This window comes from Ranitomeya variabilis, chromosome 5 (assembly GCF_051348905.1).
Source record: "Ranitomeya variabilis isolate aRanVar5 chromosome 5, aRanVar5.hap1, whole genome shotgun sequence".
NCBI classification, from domain to species: Eukaryota; Metazoa; Chordata; class Amphibia; order Anura; family Dendrobatidae; genus Ranitomeya; species Ranitomeya variabilis.
In genome coordinates this window covers 414,287,955-414,309,955 of record NC_135236.1, presented here as the reverse complement: position 1 = coordinate 414,309,955, position 22,001 = coordinate 414,287,955, and the positions used below count along the sequence as shown (strand labels likewise).

The following is a 22,001-nucleotide window of genomic DNA, read 5'->3' as shown; positions in this document are numbered from 1 at the left end:
CATCCACATTGAGCAACGCAGGATCCCCTGGTGCCAATGCAAAAGCCCAGTCTTGAGGGTCGCCCCGGAGCAAGGAAATTACAATCCTGACCTGCTGTGCAGGGTCTCCGGCAGAGCGAGACTTCAGGGACAAAAACAATTTGCAATTATTTTTAAAATTTTGAAAGTGAGATCTATTCCCCGAGAAGAATTCAGGCAAAGGAATTCTAGGCTCAGACATAGGTGCATGAACAACAAAATCTTGCAAATTTTGTACCTTTGTGGCGAGATTATTCAAACCTGTAGCTACACTCTGAAGATCCATTTGAAACAGGTGATCACAGAGCCATTCAAGGATTAGAAGGAGAGGAAGAGAGGAAGGCTGCAGTATAGGCAGACTAGCAAGTGATTAAATTAAGAGCACACTCAGAACTAGAGGGAAAAAAAAAAAAAAAAAAATTGTAGCAGACTTCTTTTTTCTCTCCTTTCTCAGCCAGTAATTTAACCCTTTTTTGGGCCGGTCAAACTGTCATGATTCTCAATGGCGAGAGAACATAGCCCAGCATATATGAGAACTAGCTCTTGGAAGATGGAAACTATACTGACCATGAACTAAACCTGCCGCACAACTAGAAGTGGCCGGGTAGCATGCCTACGTTTTTTTATCCCTAGATGCCCAGCGCCAGCCGGAGAACTACCTAATCCTAGCAGAGGAAAAGACAGTCCTGGCTCACCTCTAGAGAAATCTTCCCAAAAGGCAGACAGAGGCCCCCACATATATTGGCGGTGATTTAAGATGAAATGACAAACGTAGTATGAAAATAGGTTTAGCAAAATCGAGGTCCGCTTACTAGATAGCATGAAGACAGAAAGGGCACTTTCATGGTCAGCAGAAAACCCTATCAAAACACCATCCAGAAATTACTTTAAGACTCTAGCATTAACTCATAACACCAGAGTGGCAATTTCCGCTCACAAGAGCTTTCCAGACACAGTAACGAAACAGCAGCTGTGAACAGGAACAAAATGCAAAAACACACAAGGACAAAAGTCCAACTTAGCTGGGAGTTGTCTAGTAGCAGGAACATGCACAGAAAGGCTACTGATACATTGTTGACCGGCATGAAACTGACAGAGGAGCAAGGTTATATAGCGACTCCCACATCCTGATAGGAGCAGGTGAACAGAGGGGATGATGCACACAAGTTAAATTCCACAAGTGGCCACCGGGGGAGCCCAGAATCCAATTTCACAACAAGTTTCCCAGGAATACCAGAATTTCAAATTCCTTTTTTACCTTGTTTTAGAAAGCCGAGTAACCTAAAAAAATAAAATTGTTAGAGCAGATATTGTCACACCTTCTAAAATTGCATGACAGACTTTTTTACAAACACCTCGGAAAGGGACTTTTCCTTGCTTACAGTGTGCGCAGTGTGCTAATGTCTTGAAAGGTCCCAAAATATCACATCCATTGACAGGCAAGGATATCCCTATCCGAGGATTTTTTACGTGCGATTCGAAACAAGTTGTATATGCCATAAAATGTCCGTGCGGTAAAATTTATGTAGGAGAAACATCGCAGGCAATTAAGGATCGGATCTCACATCACAAATCGGATATTCGGTGTGGGAAACACCATCTCCCAATTCCCCATCACTTTCATGAGGCTGGACATTCAGTGGTGCAATTGCGTTTTTTGGTTTTGGAACAAGTTGCTCTGAATAGGAGAGGGGGTAATCTAAATAAAAGACTTTTGGAAAGAGAGGCGTATTGGATCCACTTTTTACAAAGTTTGGAACCCAAGGGCCTTAATAGGGACTATAATCTTACGGGTCTCTTCTAAATATGTAAGTAGGGATTAATTCATTCTTAGCAGGATGATAATTTAGAGTTAATTGATGATTTTGAATTCGTAACCTGTGGACTGTCATGTTGTTTTGGGGTCATTTAACATTTAATTGTTTCTTGTTTAAATTTTCTTATTATGTTGGAGACATATTATACAGTGTCTGTATATTTTGCATTTGTTTGTCACAGCTCATCAATGAATGATCTATGAACAATATATGAATAATATATAATTTATCTTGTACTTTTTCAATATAGGTAGATGTCATTTTAATTACAGTTATTTAGTTTCATTAATCCATTTACTCCCGTTTTAATTATGTCTTTTGTTTTTCCTTTTTTCTTTAGGCAGCCAATTGATTCTTTTATTTTACACTATACTCACCTTATCTACACGTTCCAGCGTTGAATATTCCTTTTCACCTTGGACTGGGACTCTGTTTCTTCGATGGGAGATGCACCGCCTTCTATTGCGTTCCATTACAGCGTTCCACAGAGTAGTTCCGACCTTTAGACATCACGGTGACGTGTTTCCTGTAGCGCCGCTGTTGTGGTTGCGTTCCACTAGCGCTCCAGTCACTGTGCACATACGTCACTTCCGGGTCAGGGGCTATTTGAACATGGACGCGATGTCAGCGTGCCATGCAGTCATTCCACACACCGCTCTTTGCGGATAACGATATCGGGACCACTTCTTTTCTTATGAGGTAAGCTTCCCCTGTTGATTAGCTATTGGGTTTATGCTTGATTCTTTTTCTCCGTATTTCACTTTACTTTCACTTTCGTTTTGTAGAACTCCAGTAGGAGTCACAAGTTCCTCTCGTCGGTCTTTCTCTTTTACTGCAGTTAGTGGTAAGCCTTTTTCTTTTCTATTTTGTTTGGCTGCTGCCTTTCATATGGGCTTTTTAAGTTAGGACCATATAGAAAACAAGGGATATGTTGTTATACTCAGAAATAAGAATGACATCTCTCTTGATATTAATGGCTCGGCCCCTCAAATTGTTTGGTGGATGACTAGATACTGATTTTGATACATAAATAGTAGTAACGATGGAGATTTATTTTCTTATATGAGATTTTGTTCTGAGTGGGCTCGTGACCGAACATGATTAATAATTATTATTTTGTAATATGATTTGACCTCATGCACTGATCGCCGTCTATGACTTGTTCTTATACACACTTCGCTGTTTTGAGACAATAAGCAATACTACATTTATGCCATATGAAAGTGATTGTGTCTGTCTTGTTTTTGATGGATTCTCTATGTATATGTAAGGATCTGTGATTCATTGTTCTTTTGTGTTGTTTTTTCTTTTCTTGTTGCAGTCTGATGAAGGTCAAATAGACCGAAACGTTACAAATTGACTTTTGGGAGCATCAAATAAATATTACTAATATGAAATTCTGAGTGCCGGATTTTTCTCATATATTATTTATAGGGGTTGGCATCCCTTCTCTGAGCACCAGGTGTATTTAATCAAGGAGTGCCATGATAGACTATTTAAATCAGAGTTAGGGTTAGGGTTGGGGCTAGGGTTAGAGCTAGGGTTGGGGCTAGAGCTAGGTTTAGGGTTTGGGCTTGGGTTAAGGTTGGGGCTAGGGTTAGAATTAGGGTTGGAGCTAGAGCTAGGGTTAGTGTTGGGGCTAGGGTTAGTGTTGGGGTCAGAGCTAGGGTTAGGGTTGGGCTAGGGTTATTGTTGGGGCTACAATTAGGGTTGTGTTTGGGTTACGGTTGGGGTTACAGTTGTGGAGTTGGGGTTAGGGTGGTGGTTAGGGTAATGGTTGTGGTTAGGTTTGTGATTAGGGTTAGGGGTGTGTTGGGGTTAGGGTTGGGGTTAAGGCTGTGTTAAGGTTGGAGTAACAATTGGGGGGTTTACACTGTTTAGGCACATGAGTGGGTCTCCAAACGCGACATTGCGCCCGCCATCGATTCCAGCCAATTTTGCGTTCAAAAAGTCAAATGGTGCTCCTTACCTTCTGAACCCCGCCATGCACCCAAACAGTGGCTTTCTCCCACATACAGGGTAATGCCGTACTCAGGAGAAATTTCACAACCAATTTTGTGGTCCATTTTTTCCTGATACCCTTGTGAAAATAAAAAAGCTTGGATCTGAAGAAATTTTTTGTGAAAAAAGTAAAATGTTCATTTTTTCCTTCCACATTGCTTTAGTTCTTGTGAAGCACATGAAAGGTTAATAAACTTCTTGAATGTGGTTTTGAGCACCTTGAGGGGTGCAGTTTTTAGAATGGTGTAACTTTTAGGTATTTTCTGTCATATAGGACCCGCAAAGTCACTTCAAATGTGATGTGGTCCCTAAAAAAATGGTTTTGTAAATTTTGTTGGAAAAATGAGAAATCGCTGGTCAACTTTTAACCCTTATAACGTCCTCATGAAAAAAATATGTTTCCAAAATTGTGCTGATATAAAGTTGACATGTTAGAAATGTTATTTATTAACTATTTTGTGCGATATGACTCTCTGATTTAAAGGCCAACGCTGCTTATGGTCAGAATGCAATACATAAAGTGCACATGCACATATTGAATTCTAACTGTATTTCAAAATGAGACATTTAGCAAACAATTGATCAATTCTTTGAGCCACCCCACCACGCCAAGGCATTCTCATAATGGGGCAGTCCTACTCTACATTTTTTATATTCGCTGTGCCATTACGGCCTCTTAAATGTATTAAAAGACTGCTGGTCAGGCAGTGTGGAGGTCAGATCTGAAATGTCTATGTTTGGACCTGGTCGACCTTTATCTGCGCTTGCCCTTTCTGGCTCCATGGGAGTGATTCAGAAACGCTACTGGTACAGTTTTCATTCAATGTGGTCCCGCTTTTAATACATTTAGGAGGCCGTAATGGCACAGCGAATATAAAAATTGTAGAGTAGGACTGCCCCATTATGAGAATGGCGTGTCAGGGTGGCTCAAAGAATCAATCGTTTGCTAAATGTCTAACTTTAATATACAGTTAGAAATTAATATGTACATGTGCACTTTTTGTATTGCGTTCTGACCATAAGCAGCGCTGGCTTCTCCCCTTTTTACTTTGATATTGGTTTGTGGCTGACCACCACTGTTGCCGTGCGTGCTGGGTTATGCACGCCATTCTTTCTGTTTTCATTGTGATTGATCTAGGCTGCTGTACACACATACAACATCCCTGCCCTGCCCCAGGCTCTGTTTGATTTGTGCATCTGTGTCTGGGGCTGTCTCACTCTTTATCTGTGGTGCTGTTCAGGCAGTATGGAGGTCAGATCTGAAATGTCTATGTTTGGACCTGCTCGACCTTTATCTGCGCTTGCCCTTTCTGGCTCCATGGGAGTGATTCAGAAACGCTACAGGTACAGTTTGCATTCAACGTGGTCCCGCTTTTAACACATTTAGGAGGCCATAATGGCACAGCGAATATAAAAATCGTAGAGTAGGACTGCTCCATTATGAGAATGCCTTGGTGTGGCGGGGTGGCTCAAAGAATTGATCAATTGTTTGCTAAATGTCTCATTTTGATATACAGTTAGAAATTAATATGTGCATGTGCACTTTTTGTATTGAGTTCTGACCATCAGCAGTGCTGGCTTCTCCCCTTTTTATTTTGATGTTGGTTTGTGGCTGAGCACCACTGTTGCCGTGCGTGCTGGGTTATGCACACCATTCTTTCTGTTGTCATTGTGATTTATCTAGGCTGCTGTACACACATACAGCAGTCCTTCCCTGCCCCAGGCTCTGTTTGATTTGTGCACCCGTGTCTGGGCCTGTCTCACTCTTTATCTGTGGTGCTGGTCAGGCAGTGTGGAGGTCTGATCTGAAATGTCTATGTTTGGACCTGCTCGACCTTTATCTGCGCTTGCCCTTTCTGGCGCCATGGGAGTGATTCAGAAACGCTACAGGTACAGTTTGCATTCAACGTGGTCCCGCTTTTAACACATTTAGGAGGCCATAATGGCACAGCGAATATAAAAATCGTAGAGTAGGACTGCTCCATTATGAGAATGCCTTGGTGTGGCGGGGTGGCTCAAAGAATTGATCAATTGTTTGCTAAATGTCTCATTTTGATATACAGTTGGAAATTAATATGTGCATGTGCACTTTTTGTATTGCGTACTGACCATAAGCAGCGCTGGCTTCTCCCCTTTTTACAAAAATTTAAAGTTTCAAAATTGCAAAATCTTCTAAACTTTTGCCAAATTTCCATTTTTTACATAAATAAATGCAAGTCATATCAAAGAAATGTTAACACTAACATGAAGTACAATATGCCACAAAAAAAGGATCAGAATCAGTGGAATCTGTTGAAGTGTTCCAGAGCTATAACTGTTGTGAACTCTGTTTTTGGGCTCCCTCTTGTGGTCACAAGTGGTACTGTGTGAGTGCTGTCTTTGGGCTCCCTCTGGTGGCTCTTTGTGTCATTCTGCAGGACTGAGGCTGGATCAGCTGTCTCGTTATGTTAGCTGGTTTCCTATTTAGCTCACCTGGACTATCAGTTGTTGCCTGCTGTCAATGTATTCAGTGCTATTTTGATCTCTCCTGCCTACCTTTGTTACCAGTCTCTCCAAGAGAAGCTAAGTTTTCTGTTTGTTCATTTTTGATCATCAGTGTTCAATATGTTCCTTGGTTATTTATTTGTCCTTGTCCAGCTTGCTAATATGTGATTTCCTTGCTTGCTGGTAGCTCTAGGGGGCTGACTTTCTCCCCTCACACCGTTAGTTGGTGTGGGGGTTCTTGAATTCTCAGCGTGGATATTTTGTATAGGGTTTTTTACTGACCGCACAGTTCCCTGCCTGTCTTCTGCTATCTAGTATTAGTGGGCCTCATTTGCTGAATCTGTTTTCATTTCTACGTTTTGTATTTTCCCCTTACCTCACCATTATTATTTGTTGGGGGCTTCCTATATCTTTGGGGTCATTTCTCTGAGGCAAGTGAGGTCTTACTTTCTCTATAGGGGTAGCAAGTTTCTCAGGCTGCGTCGAGACGTCCAGGAATTTAGGCACGTTCACCGGCTACCTTCAGTGTGTTTGGTTAGGATCAGATTTGCGGTCAGTCCAGTTACCACCTCCCTAGAGCTCGTTCTATGTTCAGTAACTTAGCTAGTTCATTCTGTGATCCTCAGCCACTAAGGATCATAACGGTACAGCAGGCCAAAAAGTGTTTAATGCATCGCAGAAGTGGGATAAGAGAAGCCCTGAGTACAATTTTTTTTTTTTTCTTCCTCTCCCTTTGCTGCAGTCTGTCCAGCTTCTCTCATCCCCTTAATCTCTGGGTGGCTTTGAGTTCAGCTGCAGACATGGATATTCAGAGTCTGACTTCTAGTGTGGATCATCTTGCTGCAAGGGTGCAAAGCATTCAGGATTTTGTTGTTCACAGTCCTATGTCTGAGCCAAAAGTACCTATTCCGGAGTTGTTTTCTGGAGATAGATCAAGGTTTCTGAATTTTAAGAATAATTGTAAATTATTTATTTCTTTGAGACCTCGTTCCTCTGGTGATTCCGCTCAGCAAGTTAGAATTGTTATCTCCCTGTTACGTGGCGACCCTCAAGATCGGGCTTTCTCCCTGGCGCCAGGAGATCCTGCATTGCTGAATGTGGATGCGTTTTTTCTGGCGCTTGGATTGCTTTATGAGGAACCTACATCTGTTAAGAGTCTTCAGAAGTTCTTGGGTTTTGCTAATTTTTACCGTCGCTTCATTGCTAATTTTTCTGGCGTGGTTAAACCCTTGACGGATTTGACCAAGAAGGGTTCTGATGTGACTAATTGGTCTCCTGCAGCCGTGGAGGCCTTTCAGGAGCTGAAGCGCCGGTTTTCTTCGGCTCCAGTTTCGTGTCAGCCTGATGTCTCTCTTCCTTTTCAGGTCGAGGTTGATGCTTCTGAGATTGGAGCAGGGGCTGTTTTGTCGCAGAGAAGCTCTGATTGCTCTGTGATGAAGCCTTGTGCTTTCTTTTCGAGAAAGTTTTCGCCTGCCGAGCGGAATTATGATGTTGGTAATTGGGAGTTGTTGGCTATGAAGTGGGCATTTGAGGAGTGGCGACATTGGCTCGAGGGAGCTAAGCATCGTGTGGTGGTCTTGACTGATCACAAAAATCTGATTTATCTCGAGTCTGCCAAGCGGCTGAATCCTAGATAGGCTCGTTGGTCGTTGTTTTTCTCCCGTTTCGATTTTGTGGTCTCGTACCTGCCTGGTTCGAAGAACGTGAAGGCTGATGTGCTTTCTAGGAGTTTTGTGCCTGACTCTCCGGGAGTTTCAGAGCCGGCTGGTATCCTAAGAGAGGGAGTGATTTTGTCTGCCATTTCCCCAGATTTGCGACGAGTGCTGCAGAAATTTCAGGCGGATAGACCTGACCGTTGCCCACCAGAGAGACTGTTTGTCCCAGATAGATGGACCAGCAAAGTTATTTCCGAGGTTCGTTCTTCGGTGTTGGCAGGCCATCCTGGGATTTTTGGTACCAGAGATTTGGTGGCTAGGTCCTTCTGGTGGCCTTCCTTGTCGCGGGATGTGCGTTCCTTTGTGCAGTCCTGTGGGATTTGTGCTCGGGCTAAGCCTTGCTGTTCTCGTGCCAGCGGTTTGCTTTTGCCTTTGCCTGTCCCGAAGAGGCCTTGGACGCACATTTCCATGGATTTTATTTCAGATCTTCCAGTCTCTCAGAGAATGTCTGTCATCTGGGTGGTGTGTGATCGTTTTTCCAAAATGGTCCATTTGGTGCCCTTGCCTACGTTGCCTTCCTCCTCCGATTTGGTTCCTCTATTTTTTCAGAATGTGATCCGCTTGCACGGCATCCCTGAAAATATTGTGTCTGACAGAGGATCCCAGTTTGTGTCCAGATTTTGGCGGATCTTTTGTGCTAAGATGGGCATTGATTTGTCTTTTTCGTCAGCCTTCCATCCTCAGACGAATGGCCAAACCGAGCGAACTAATCAGACCTTGGAAACTTATTTAAGATGTTTTGTTTCTGCTGATCAGGATGATTGGGTGACTTTTTTGCCATTGGCCGAGTTTGCCCTTAATAATCGGGCTAGTTCTGCTACTTTGGTTTCGCCTTTTTTCTGCAATTCTGGTTTTCATCCTCGTTTTTCCTCGGGTCAGGTTGAGCCTTCTGACTGTCCTGGGGTGGATTCTGTGGTGGATAGGTTGCAGCAGATTTGGAACCATGTGGTGGACAATTTGAAGTTGTCACAGGAGAAGGCTCAGCGCTTTGCCAACCGCTGTCGCGGTGTGGGTCCCCGACTTCATGTTGGGGATTTGGTATGGCTGTCTTCTCGGTATGTTCCTATGAAGGTCTCCTCTCCTAAATTCAAGCCTCACTTCATCGGTCCTTATAAGATTTTGGAAATCCTTAACCCGGTGTCATTTCGTCTGGACCTCCCAGCGTCGTTTGCCATTCATAACGTGTTCCATAGGTCTTTGTTGCGGAGGTATGTGGTGCCTGTGGTTCCTTCTGTTGAGCCCCCTGCCCCGGTGCTGGTTGAGGGCGAATTGGAGTACGTGGTGGAGAACATCTTGGATTCTCGTATTTCTAGACGGAGGCTTCAATATTTGGTTAAGTGGAAGGGCTATGGTCAAGAGGATAATTCCTGGGTTGTCACCTCTGATGTTCATGCGGCCGATTTGGTTCATGCCTTCCATGTTGCTCATCCTGATCGCCCTGGGGGTTTTGATGAGGGTTCGGTGACCCCTCCTCAAGGGGGGGGTACTGTTGTGAACTCTGTTTTTGGGCTCCCTCTTGTGGTCACAAGTGGTACTGTGTGAGTGCTGTCTTTGGGCTCCCTCTGGTGGCTCTTTGTGTCATTCTGCAGGTCTGAGGCTGGATCAGCTGTCTCGTTATGTTAGCTGGTTTCCTATTTAGCTCACCTGGACTATCAGTTGTTGCCTGCTGTCAATGTATTCAGTGCTATTTTGATCTCTCCTGCCTACCTTTGTTACTAGTCTCTCCAAGAGAAGCTAAGTTTTCTGTTTGTTCATTTTTGATCATCAGTGTTCAATATGTTCCTTGGTTATTTATTTGTCCTTGTCCAGCTTGCTAATATGTGATTTCCTTGCTTGCTGGTAGCTCTAGGGGGCTGAGTTTCTCCCCTCACACCGTTAGTTGGTGTGGGGGTTCTTGAATTCTCAGCGTGGATATTTTGTATAGGGTTTTTTACTGACCGCACGGTTCCCTGCCTGTCTTCTGCTATCTAGTATTAGTGGGCCTCATTTGCTGAATCTGTTTTCATTTCTACGTTTTGTATTTTCCCCTTACCTCACCATTATTATTTGTTGGGGGCTTCCTATATCTTTGGGGTCATTTCTCTGAGGCAAGTGAGGTCTTACTTTCTCTATAGGGGTAGCAAGTTTCTCAGGCTGCGTCGAGACGTCCAGGAATTTAGGCACGTTCACCGGCTACCTTCAGTGTGTTTGGTTAGGATCAGATTTGCGGTCAGTCCAGTTACCACCTCCCTAGAGCTCGTTCTATGTTCAGTAACTTAGCTAGTTCATTCTGTGATCCTCAGCCACTAAGGATCATAACATATAACCTCTTAAAGTGACAGTGGTCAGAATTTTAAAAATTGGCTGGTCATTAAGGGGTTAATATATTGCAATCATGATATTATATGTCACTGTGTACTTACAATTGCTCATTTTCCTCTTTTACCCAGGTAATTTTTCTGTTTTCCATTAGGTCTATAGCTGAATTCTAATCTCTATGTAGAAACAGGAGGTCAATTTTCTCTGTATGAGTCACGAGTCATTGCAAAAGTCCCTGATGGGAAGGAAAGGGAGCAGCTGGGTCAGGAGTTGAATAGGGGTATGATTTTTGCAGTGACAAGAGATTTCCTGTGTCTACATAGAGCATAGAAAAGAGAAGAATTAACTAAATAGAAAGGCAAAAGGAGCAATTGTAAGTACACAGTGCCATATAATATGATGACTGCAATATATTAGGAGGAGAAAAACTTTGATGAGAGTGCTTCTTTAATTAAGTATGGGAGCATACACTAACTAACTACAGCATTGTAGCATTGTTTAATATTGTGTAGGTTCCTCTTGTGCTGCCAAATGTTTAATTACATTTATTTTACCATACAATGTACTGGAAAAGCTAGAAAAAAAATATCCAAGGTGAAATCACGGAAAAAATGCAATTCTCCCATTATTTTGTGTTTTACTTGTACAGCGTTCATTGTGTGGTAAAAATGACCTGTTACCATGATTCTCCACAACCGAACGATTAGGCCATGTTCACACATTGCGGTTTTTACCGCGGAACCGCAGCGATTTTGCCGCTGCGGGTCCGCTGCAGTTTCCATTGCGTTTACATTAACATGTAAACCTATGGAAACCGCAAACCGCTGTGCACATGCTGCGGGAAAAACCGCGCAGAAACGCAGCGGTTTATATTCCGCAGCATGTCACTTCTTTCTGCGGAACTGCAGCGGTTCTGCACCCATAGACCTCCATTGTGAGGGTCAAACCCACAGTAAAACCCGCAGATGAAAAAATATCTGCGGGTTTTATGCGGTTATGGGTGGAGAAACCGCAGCAACAGGAAGTGTAGGGAAGCGGGAGGAAGTGCGTGGGCGGAAGTGCGTGGGCGGAGTGTGGTCCTGTATTCCGAAGTGACTGTCAGCATGGAGGCATATCGTCACATGGGGATCGATGTCGGTCGTTTGATCAATTTGGTATGTATGTGTGTGTATCTGTGTATGTGTGTGAAGTCTGTGTGTGTGCATCTGTCTGTGTCTGTGTGTGTGTGTGTGTGTGTGTGTGTGTCCCCATGCGACGATAGTGCCACCCAATTGTGCTAAGTCGCCGTATGGGATTACTACTCCCATCCGGTATTAGGATGGGAGAGTTGTCCCTGTGTCCGGCGACTTAGCACAATTGTAAGTAACACAAAACACAAACACACACAATACACATACAATAAACGTAACATACATGACACAGTACATACAACATAGAGTATATACTCACCATACAGCACACTGGTATGCGAAGCCCTCGGTCCCCTAGGGAAAAAGTAAAAAAAAATAAACAAAATCCATACTCCCTGTCCGCAGAATCCAAAACCGAGTGTCCCACGCCGATCGCTTGCTCTCCGGCGATACACTGCCAGGAGCGAAGCTCCTAGCAGTGTATCACGTACTGTTCCGGAGTTCAATGGCGCCGGCTTCTCTATTTACGGCACTACAGCTGCATGTGAACTTTCCCATGCAGTAGTGCCGTAAAGCGAGAGTACCGGGGGCAATGACCGCCGGTAAACTCTCGCGCATGCGCAGTAACACACCGACAGGTGCCGGAGCACCTGTCAGTGTGTTGCAGCAGCCGTGGAGAGCAGACACATCTCCGGATGTGTCTGTTCTCCATGGCAGATCATCGTGGGACACTCGTTATGGGATTTCTGCGGACAGGGCCAGGTAGTATGAATTTGGTTTGTTTTTTCATTTCTGTTGCAGGTCGAGGGTCTTCAGATGGATTGAGAGTACAATAAAGGGTTAGTCAAAAAGTGGGTGTCTTTATTTCATTAAAATATTTCTAGTGTCTGTATTTTTTTTACAATAGCAAGGTGGCATTAACCCCTCATTACCCCATATCCCACCGCTACACGGGAGTGGGAAGAGAGGGGCTAAGTGCCGGAATCGGCGCATCTTTTAGATGCGCCTTTTCTGGGGCGGCTTCGAGCTTCTATTTGTAGCCGGGGGGGGGCAAATATTCATGGCCCCTTTCCTAGGCTATGAATATAAGCCCACGGCTGTCTGCGTAGCCTTTCTGGCCTAAAAACCGGTTTTTACGTACCGGTAATAGGATTTTACAGAGCCACGACAGCACCCCTACGAGAGAGGGGATCCGCCCACCATCCGGACAGGAACCTACAGGATTTAAAGGGGTGGTCCCCCTCACCACTCCAGTTTGTGTTTCAGAGTATAAGGGACACCGCCCATTGAGTTAGTACATAATCATATATAGTTAAACATTACTAAACACCATCACCTCTAAAAGAGTGATAACTAATAGCACACCTTCCAAAAGAGTGCAGGAATCCAGTGATCAACTACGGGGGGGAATGTGCGGGTGCTGTCGTGGCTCCGTAAAATCCTATTACCGGTACGTAAAAAACGGTTTTCCTATCGCCACGACAGCACCCCTACGAGAGATTTTCAAAGATCAATCACCTGGGAGGGACTACAGTACTAAGTACTGAACGGCCAAAAACTAAATTGGCCTCTGATGACAGGTCAAGACGGTAATGTCTATAAAAGGTGGAAGGAGATGACCACGTTGCCGCCTTACATATTACGTCTATGGAGACGTCTGCTCTTTCCGCCCAGGATGAGGCCATGCCTCGAGTAGAGTGGGCTCTGATGCCATCTGGTGGTGTCTGGCCTTTGGCAGTATAAGCAAGATAAATGGCATCTCTTATCCATCTGGCGATAGACGCTTTTGTTACACTCGCCCTTTTCCTTGGATTCTGAAAGGAAACAAACAGAGCCCTACTCTGTCTCCCTGGCTCTGTCTTGTGGAGGTATTCTAACAGTGTTCTTCTAACGTCTAGCATATGACATTTCTGCTCTTCAGCTGAAACTGGATTGTCACAGAATGATGGTAAAACTATTTTCTGGCTTCTATGAAACTTGGAAGCTACTTTTGGTAGATATGCTGGATCTGGTTTTAACACGATCCTATCCTGAAAGACCATTAAATAAGGGGGATCTACCGATAAAGCCTGCAAATCACTCACTCTCCTAGCAGAAGTTAGGGCCACTAGGAGGGCGGTTTTTAAAGTTAAATATTTAACGGAGACCGAATCTATTGGCTCAAAGGGGGGTTCAGTTAAGGCATCTAAAACTAAACTTAAATCCCATGGTGGCAGACTGGGCACATAAACTGGATTAGCACGTTCAGTGGCCTTAATAAATCTGGATACCCATCTGTTCCCTGCCACATCACTACTATATAATGCCCCCAAAGCCGAAATTTGGACTCTAAGGGTATTTACTGCCAAGCCCAATTCTCGGCCTTTCTGTAAGAATTCTAGAATAGCCAGAATTGAAACCCTGCCTGAAAAGGGATATTGGTAGAAGTCAAGGAACTTTTTCCAAGTCTTAGCATAGATCTTAGTAGTAACCTCTTTCCGGCTGTTTAACAGAGTAGAAACGAGAGCTTCTGAAAACCCTCTTTTCCTTAATAACTCCCTCTCAAATTCCACGCTGTCAGATGCAGGGATTCCACATTGGGGTAACGGAATGGACCCTGAGAAAGAAGCTCCGGACTGACTGGCAATACCCAGGGATCGGTCACAGACATTGTCCTGAGTAACGAGAACCATGCCCTCCTGGGCCAGAAGGGGGCAATCAAGATCACTCTCGCCCTCTCCTCCCTGATCTTTCTGAGGACTATAGGGATCAGACACATTGGGGGAAATGCATACGCCAGAGAGAAACCCCAGTGAATCTGAAGGGAGTCTATTACACAGGGTTTGTCTGCCACCTGAAGCGAAGCAAACCTCCTGGTCTGTCTGTTCCCTCTCGTTGCAAATAGGTCTATAACAGGCAACCCCCATAGATCTACTATCTGTTTGAACACCCGTCGACTTAGAACCCATTCTCCTTGACTTAGAGAATGACGGCTGAGGTAATCTGCTTCTGTGTTGAGCTCTCCCCGAATGTGAACGGCCGACAGAGAGCGAAAATGAGCTTCGGCTATGTTGAGAATGTCTGTGGCGGTGTTCATCAGGGAACTTGATCTTGTACCCCCTTGATGGTTGAGATACGCCACTACTGTTGTGTTGTCTGACTGGACTCTTACATGTGAATCCTGCAGAGATGGTAGCAACCTGAGTAAGGCCTTTTTGACTGCCGTAAGCTCTTTCCAATTCGAGGACTCTTGAGCCTCTAAAAGAGACCATTGTCCCTGAGCCCAAACATCTCCTATGTGAGCTCCCCATCCTATCGGACTGGCATCGGTTGTGACCGTGTTGTCTGGTACTATATTCCAGCTTACTCCTTTTCCTAAATGTCTCATGTCTAGCCACCATCTCAGACTGTCTAGAGTGGCAGTGGATAGCTTGAGTCTTTTGCTTAATTGTCCTTGAAGACTCCTCTCTGCAACCAAGACCTGGGCCTGCAACACTCGAGTGTGGTACTGAGCCCACTGGACGGCCGGTATGCACGATGTCAAGGATCCCAGAAGAGACATAGCGTCTCTCAAAGTCAGATCTGGCCTTTTTGTTACAGTACTGACTTTGTGCACAATCTTCTGCTTTTTTTCTTCCGGAAGGAAACATAGCTGCTCTTCCGAATTTAACAGAATACCTAGGAAGGTCTGAGTTGATGATGGTTCCAATCTTGACTTTTCCAAGTTGACTAACCAACCCAAGTCCTGTAAGGAAGATATTACATGATTTAGGCGATTCCTACACTGAGAAAACGAATTCCCCACTACCAGGAAGTCATCCAAGTAGGGTATAACTAACATATCGTGTTCTCTGACATAGGCCATTACTTCCGAAATGACCTTAGTAAACACTCTCGGTGCCATAGATAAACCAAATGGCATTGCAGTAAATTGAAAGTGTCTGACCTGGTCGTTTAAGCGCACCGCCATTCTGAGGAATTGTTGATGATCCTGATGAATGGGCAGATGATAATATGCATCCTTTAAATCCAGGACTGTCATATAACATCTCGGAAAAAGAAGTTTAGTCGCTGTTTTAATAGATTCCATCTTAAAAGCATGATATTGTAGATGCTTGTTTAATTTCCGTAAATTTATGATGGTTCGAAAGGATCCATCAGGTTTGGGGATTAAAAATAAAAGGGAATAGAACCCCTTCCCCTGTTGTTGTTTTGGAACCTCTACTATAACTTTTTTCCGTCTTAACATCTGAACCTCTTTTTCAAGGGCCTTTTGTTGGTCTAAGGAATCAGGGGTAGTCAAGATATAGAAATTTGAAGGTATTTCCCGAAATTCTAATTTTAATCCCGATTTAATTATGCCCAAAACCCAATTACTCGATGATATTTTGGCCCACTGAGCATAGTAGTGTTTTAACCTGCCCCCTACTGGGAGGTCACTATTAACGGTAATTTCTTCTTCTTCTTGATGAAGATGATGAGGCATTAAAGTCCGAACCTTTCTTCTTTGGGTCTGTTGATTCCCAGTCTCGGTTCTGATAAGGTCTTCGGTATTGGAAGCGTCTCCTGAAGGTATTCCTAAAGGTAGGATTAAACACTTTAGGAAAGCCCTTTTTTCTATCTTCAGCTTTAGCTAGAATGTCATCCAATACCGGGCCAAACAGGTACTCACCCCTACACGGAATTGTACACAGTTTTGCTCTCGCCTGGGCGTCTCCCTTCCAGGTCTTAAGCCATAGGGCTCGTCGAGCAGCGTTTGAAAGACCTGCTGATCTGGCTGCTAATTTTAAAGAATCCACAGATGCATCCGCTAAATACGCCACCCCTTCCCGTATTTGCGATAGGGAGTTTAGCATTTTGTCTCTGGGCACTTTGGATTTCAGCTGTTCCTCCAGCTGGGTTACCCAAACCATGACAGATCTAGCCGTACAAGTACTGGAGATTGCCTTTTTGAAGGCACCAGCAGACAACTCCCACACCTTCTTCAAAAACATGTCTGCTTTTCTATCTGATGGATCTTTCAGAAGGCCTACATCCTCAAGTGGTAGGGCTCCAGCCTTAGATGAAGAGGCCACCGCTGCGTCCACTTTTGGGACCTTCATCCATACTGTCAGATCACTATCGTCAAAGGGATACCTTCTTTTTGCTGATGACGGTAGGAAACCTTTGTCCTGTTTATCCCATTCCCGCTTTATAAGGGTCTTAACTGTATCCACTGCCGGGAATGACTTACGACTCTTCTGGCACAAGCCCGCAAACATTAAGTCTTGTGCAGATTTTGGTTCCCTGTTCTCAGCAACCCCCATGGTTGCTCGGACTCCTTTGACTAACATATCCATGTTATCAACTGAAAAACATGGCCTTCCTTCTTCTGAGGAGGAGGATGGTGATAAGGAGCGGGAACCTTCACCTTCTTGCAGGGACGGACTAGATCCTGGAGATATGTCCCTGTTTGACCTCCCATGGCGGCTGGTTCTAAGGGAATAGTTTATTTCTTCCCTGATGACCTCTCTAAGGTCTGAAGATCGAAGGGGAGCTTCCTCTTCTAAGGTCTGACAGATGCACGCCTGGCAAAGCCTTTTAGTATAACTGTCAGGCAATGGAGTCATACATAACGCACATTGCTTGTGCTTAGATTTAGATGACTTTTTCCCCTAAAACAAAGCACAAAATAACAGACCATATCAGCACCAGGAGCATTGATAACACTCACCATGAGGCTGAATCTGTGAATACCGGTTTTGGAGGAGAACGATCAACTTGTGACGCTGGGGCGCTCACACGCTGTTGCCCCCGTACCACGCTGCTGCTGCTTCTTGAGCGGCTACCGCTCTTGCTGCGCTGCTCCGGTCCCTCTCCTTGAGGGTGCTCGGCGTCCCCTACTGAGGACATTGCTGCACGCTTTCCTCTACAGCCGCCACTCTTTTCAAAACGCTGCAGCGCTCCTCCTCTGGCTTACCCCGGAAGTGTAAGAACTACTTCCGGGTTCACCGGCGCCGGTGAGAACGCTGAACCCCGCGCCTGCACTGCGGACCAGGACGGCACTGCCCGACTCCTGGAACGTGCTCCATATTGCCAGACGAGGGGGGGTCTGCATGCAGGACACCCCCGATGCTCCTTCCGGGCCCCCGATTCTGCCGTTCGCAAACAGATACCGCACAGAGGCATGGCGGACCCGGGTAAGGTTCATTCCTGTAGGCTCCCGCCGTCCGGACAGGAACCCAAACTGGAGTGGTGAGGGGGACCGCCCCTTTAAATCCTGTAGGTTCCTGTCCGGATGGTGGGTGGATCCCCTCTCTCGTAGGGGTGCTGTCGTGGCGACAGGAAAATATAGGGGGACCCCAACACTTTTTTGGGGGGGCTCTCCCTATACTTGAGAGCCAGAAAGGCTACGCAGACAGCTGTGGGCTTCATATTCATGGCCTGGGAACAGCCAGGGGTATTTTAACCCCTTCCCAGGCCAAAAATATTGGCCCACAGCTGTCTGCCTAGCCTTTCTGGCCTAAAAATATAGGGGGACCCTACGCAATTTTTTTTTGGGGCCCCCCTATATTTTAGTGCCATAAAGGCTACGCAGACAGCTGTGGGTTAATATTCCTAGCCTGGGAACAGCCATGGGTATTTTAACCCCTTCCCGGGCCACAAATATTGGCCCACGGCTGTCTGCCTAGCCTTTCTGGCCTTAAAGTATAGGGGGACCCTATGTCATTTTTTTTTCGGTGTCCCTATATATATTTTTTTATCCTTTTAATAAGATTATGGATTGGCGTCTTATTGACGCCTCTCCATTATTAACCGGGCTTAATGCCACCTTACAATAGCAAGGTGGCATTAACCCCTCATTACCTCATATCCCACCGCTACACGGGAGTGGGAAGAGAGGGGCTAAGTGCTGGAATCGGCGCATCTTTTAGATACGCCTTTTCTGGGGCGGCTGCGGGCTTCTATTTGTAGCCGGGGGGGGGGCAAATATCCATGGCCTCTTTCCTAGGCTATGAATATAAGCCCACAGCTGTCTGCGTAGCCTTTCTGGCCTAAAAATATAGGGGGACCCCAACACTGTTATTAGTGTTCGTGTTGAGATTAGGGTTATGGTTTTGAAAGCTAGAGTGTTGAGTGTAGAGTGTCTTGCAGGTTGCAAACAAGCTGTGGCACCAGCAATCCAGAGCTTATCGTGAGCCCACCCAGCAACACATGTAGCCGCACGGCCCGCTCTGGATTGACGGCGCCAGAGCTTGTTTTTAACCTGCGACACACTAACATGTTTATTGGTGTTTGTGTTTTTTGTTTGTACTTGGGTTCATGTAAGGGTTATTTTTAAATATATTCCAACTTTTGAAAACCATTTCTTTAACATTACTTGGCCGTTCGATATAGTATGAAATGACACTATTGTATTCATTGTAGGTTCGTGACTATCCGGCCCTTTGGGACCCTGCAGATGAGTCTTACAAAGACAAATATTTCCGTGAGCTTGCATGGACAAAAATTTTGCGTGACATGTTTCCGGAATGGGACAACTATCCAGGGGCAACACAACTGCAAATTAGTAATTATAATTTTAGTTAGTAGTTAAAATTTGATTTTATTACAAATGTACTTTGATTATATATCTAAAAATTCCTTGTTTTTTCTTTCATTTTTTTTTTAGAAAAAGATGTGAAGCAAAGGTGGCGCTCCGTCAGGGACAGGTTTAATAAGTTCATCAATACCTGCGCTAGAAGTGGCTCGTCACCAAGTAAAAAAACCTTCCCATTTAGCGACGAGCTCCAATTCCTTGTCACAAGCCGGACATTGCGGAGGTAATTTAGAAACCACAAATATACATGTAGCGTGTTTCCATGTGCACTTGCACAGTTGGCTGTGTATTCAACCCTGTGTCCTGCCACCGTGTTAAACACGCTGCATCAAAATGTGATAGTATAGTGAAGACAGGATTTTCATAAATCCCGTCAGCACTATGCTTCTAAAAACAAAGGTGTCATACCTACCCTACATAACCACACATGCGGTGTGTGTCTTGACACCACTTCCTTTTCTATTTAACTTGCGTTGGCGCTTCCACTCCACAAGATTATTTTTTTATAATATGTGGTGATAATGCATGACTTACATGAAAACACGCGTTATCACTACACAAGCAAAATAGTGGACATAAATGTTGACATAGCAGCCTATTTGCTGCATGTAAAACTTTGCTCCTTCGCAGCCTTCTAAGTTTACATAAATTAATGTTCTGTTTTTTTCTCACAGGACGGAAAGAAACATGTCAACGGCTGATGCGGATGACACCGACACAGAGGATGGAGCAGGCAGTTCCTCTGGAGCAGGAGGGACTATCTCTCCATCCATTCCCACAACTTCTGCTGCATCCACATCCGCTTCAGCAGCAGCTGCATCCACATCTGCTTCAGCAGCTGCTGAAGCATCTGGTTCCGCAGAAGCTGTGAGAGTGGAGAAGAGAGCTGCCTATCCGGTGGCAGCAGAGAAAAGAAAAAAAAAAGCAAAGAAGAACAATGATGATCAAACAGTGCAAATTGCAACGGACACCCTGGATTTATTAAAAAAAAATCATCTTGCGATGACCATTGTGATTCTTTTGCATTGACTGTAGCAAGGAAGACTCGCTCACTGCCACCGGATAGGCAGTCTCTTTTAATGTCTATGGTCCAGATGTCCCTCACTGCTCTGGAGGACCCTGCTCCAATTGTGCCTTATAACGAGGTTCTAATGGGGGTCTTGGGACTGTTTAGGCCCCGACATAGAACACCGGAACCACCTTCAAGACCACAGTATTTTGGAAGCAGTCAACAAGGCAGTTATGCAGAGAGAGGAACTAATCAGCAACTGGGACCAAGTTCTCACACAGACCCTACAAATTACGTGTATTCTCCAGAATATACATATCTGCATTAAAATCAAAATTGGCTAATGCTCCAGTTGCACGTTGCCTTGACAAGGGGCTGTTAACTTTCTTTCAAATTGAAAAATCTATTATTAAATTTACCAATATTTTGTGTTTGTTAAAATAAAGTTGTTTTTCAAAAATGATTCTCTGGTTTTTAGACAATGGGGACAAGGCCTCTATGTCTGACGCTGTCCTGGGTATATGGGCACTGGATTATGGATTGGGGGTTGTGTTACTGTTATGTGTTCACTGCAGTATGACATATAGAATAGTAAATTTATTAAAACACACCCCTTTTGTTTGATCGACAAAGAAACAAAAGAAAGTAAGCCAAAATAATTTCTTTATTTAAATTCCAACCAAATGTTTTTTTGGGTTACAAGAATTATTAAACACAATTGTGTTGATTGTTGTAGATTCTGATTCCTCGGGATCTTGACTTGTTTTCACAAAAGTTTTCAGCGATGTAGGCAACTTTTTTTGGAGGGTCAGTGTAGATGCATCCTTCTCTGCTGGTCAGGCTGCCCAACACCAGCACAGGAGTATTGCCAGTGCACGGCACCTTCAGGACTCATGAAGTAGTCAGTGAAGGATTCTCTCACATGCACACCCGAGTTGGACAGCCTGCCCAGACCCACGTTGACCACTGGATTAAATACTGGCTGCTGGTACTCCACATCTACGTCAGTGTTGTACTCACGAGCGTAGTTGTGGAGTACACAGCAAGCCTTAATCACAGCGTCAACGGTGTCTGTGTCCAACTGAATGGCAGTGTGAAAGATCCTCCACTGATTAGTCATGATCCCAAAGGTGCATTCCACATATCTGCGTGCACGACTCAGCCGATAATTAAAAATCCTCCGCCGGGCATCCAGTCCCCTTCGTGGGTATGGGCGCAGCAGGGTTGTCGTTAAGGGAAACGCCTCATCCGATACCATCACAAAGGGTACTGGATGTGTGGAACCCGGAAAAGGTCTTGGGGCTGGGAGCGTTCCACCATCTTGAAGAATTTGCATCCCAATCTGTGACGTTCGCAACACCCGAGAATCCCCAGTACTACCATAGGCACCAACATCAATGGCAACAAATTTGTAATGGGCCTCAGCCACCGCCATCAGGACCACTGAAAAATACTTCTTATAATTAAAGAAGCGTGATCCTGATCGTGGTGGCTGCTGAACCCTTACATGTTTACCATCGACTGCACCTATGCAGTTTGGGAAATTGGCCACAGACTGAAAGCCTGCTGCAACCTGCAGCCAAGTCTCCTCGGTTGGGGAAGGCATCACCATGGGCTGCAACTTCTGCCAGATGACGGTACATGTGCACCTCACAATTTTAGAGATGGTAGATTTACCAACTCTAAATTGAAGGTGCAGGGATGTATAGCTCTCTCCTGTGGCCAAAAATCTGAAAAGAAACAAAAAAGAATATTAGAAGTGTCACACAAAAATTATATTATCTAACGTGTGTGTGTGTGTGTGTGTGTGTGTGTGTGTGTGTGCTACCCGCCTGCCAGAGGGGTGGGTGTGTGGGCGTGTGTGTGTGTTTGTGTGCGAGCAAGAGAGAGAGGGAGAGAGACACCTGACGCAACCGTGGGCTGAATTATAACAACACGGATGGCTTGCAGGGATAAAAGCACAACAGTAAG

The 22,001-nt window shown here is 44.8% G+C and overlaps 1 protein-coding gene across 1 annotated transcript; it reads left to right on the top strand.

Annotated features, from left to right (window-relative positions):
* The first annotated feature begins 2,636 nt into the window (after nucleotides 1-2,636).
* On the top strand, nucleotides 2,637-20,065 carry LOC143773700 (uncharacterized). The gene is made up of 4 exons (XM_077261073.1): nucleotides 2,637-2,679; nucleotides 18,850-18,991; nucleotides 19,094-19,244; nucleotides 19,696-20,065. Exons 2-4 carry the CDS (start codon nucleotides 18,943-18,945, stop codon nucleotides 20,048-20,050), a joined length of 555 nt encoding a protein of 184 aa, XP_077117188.1. The 5' UTR covers nucleotides 2,637-2,679; nucleotides 18,850-18,942; the 3' UTR covers nucleotides 20,051-20,065.
* The last annotated feature ends 1,936 nt before the right edge of the window (nucleotides 20,066-22,001 follow it).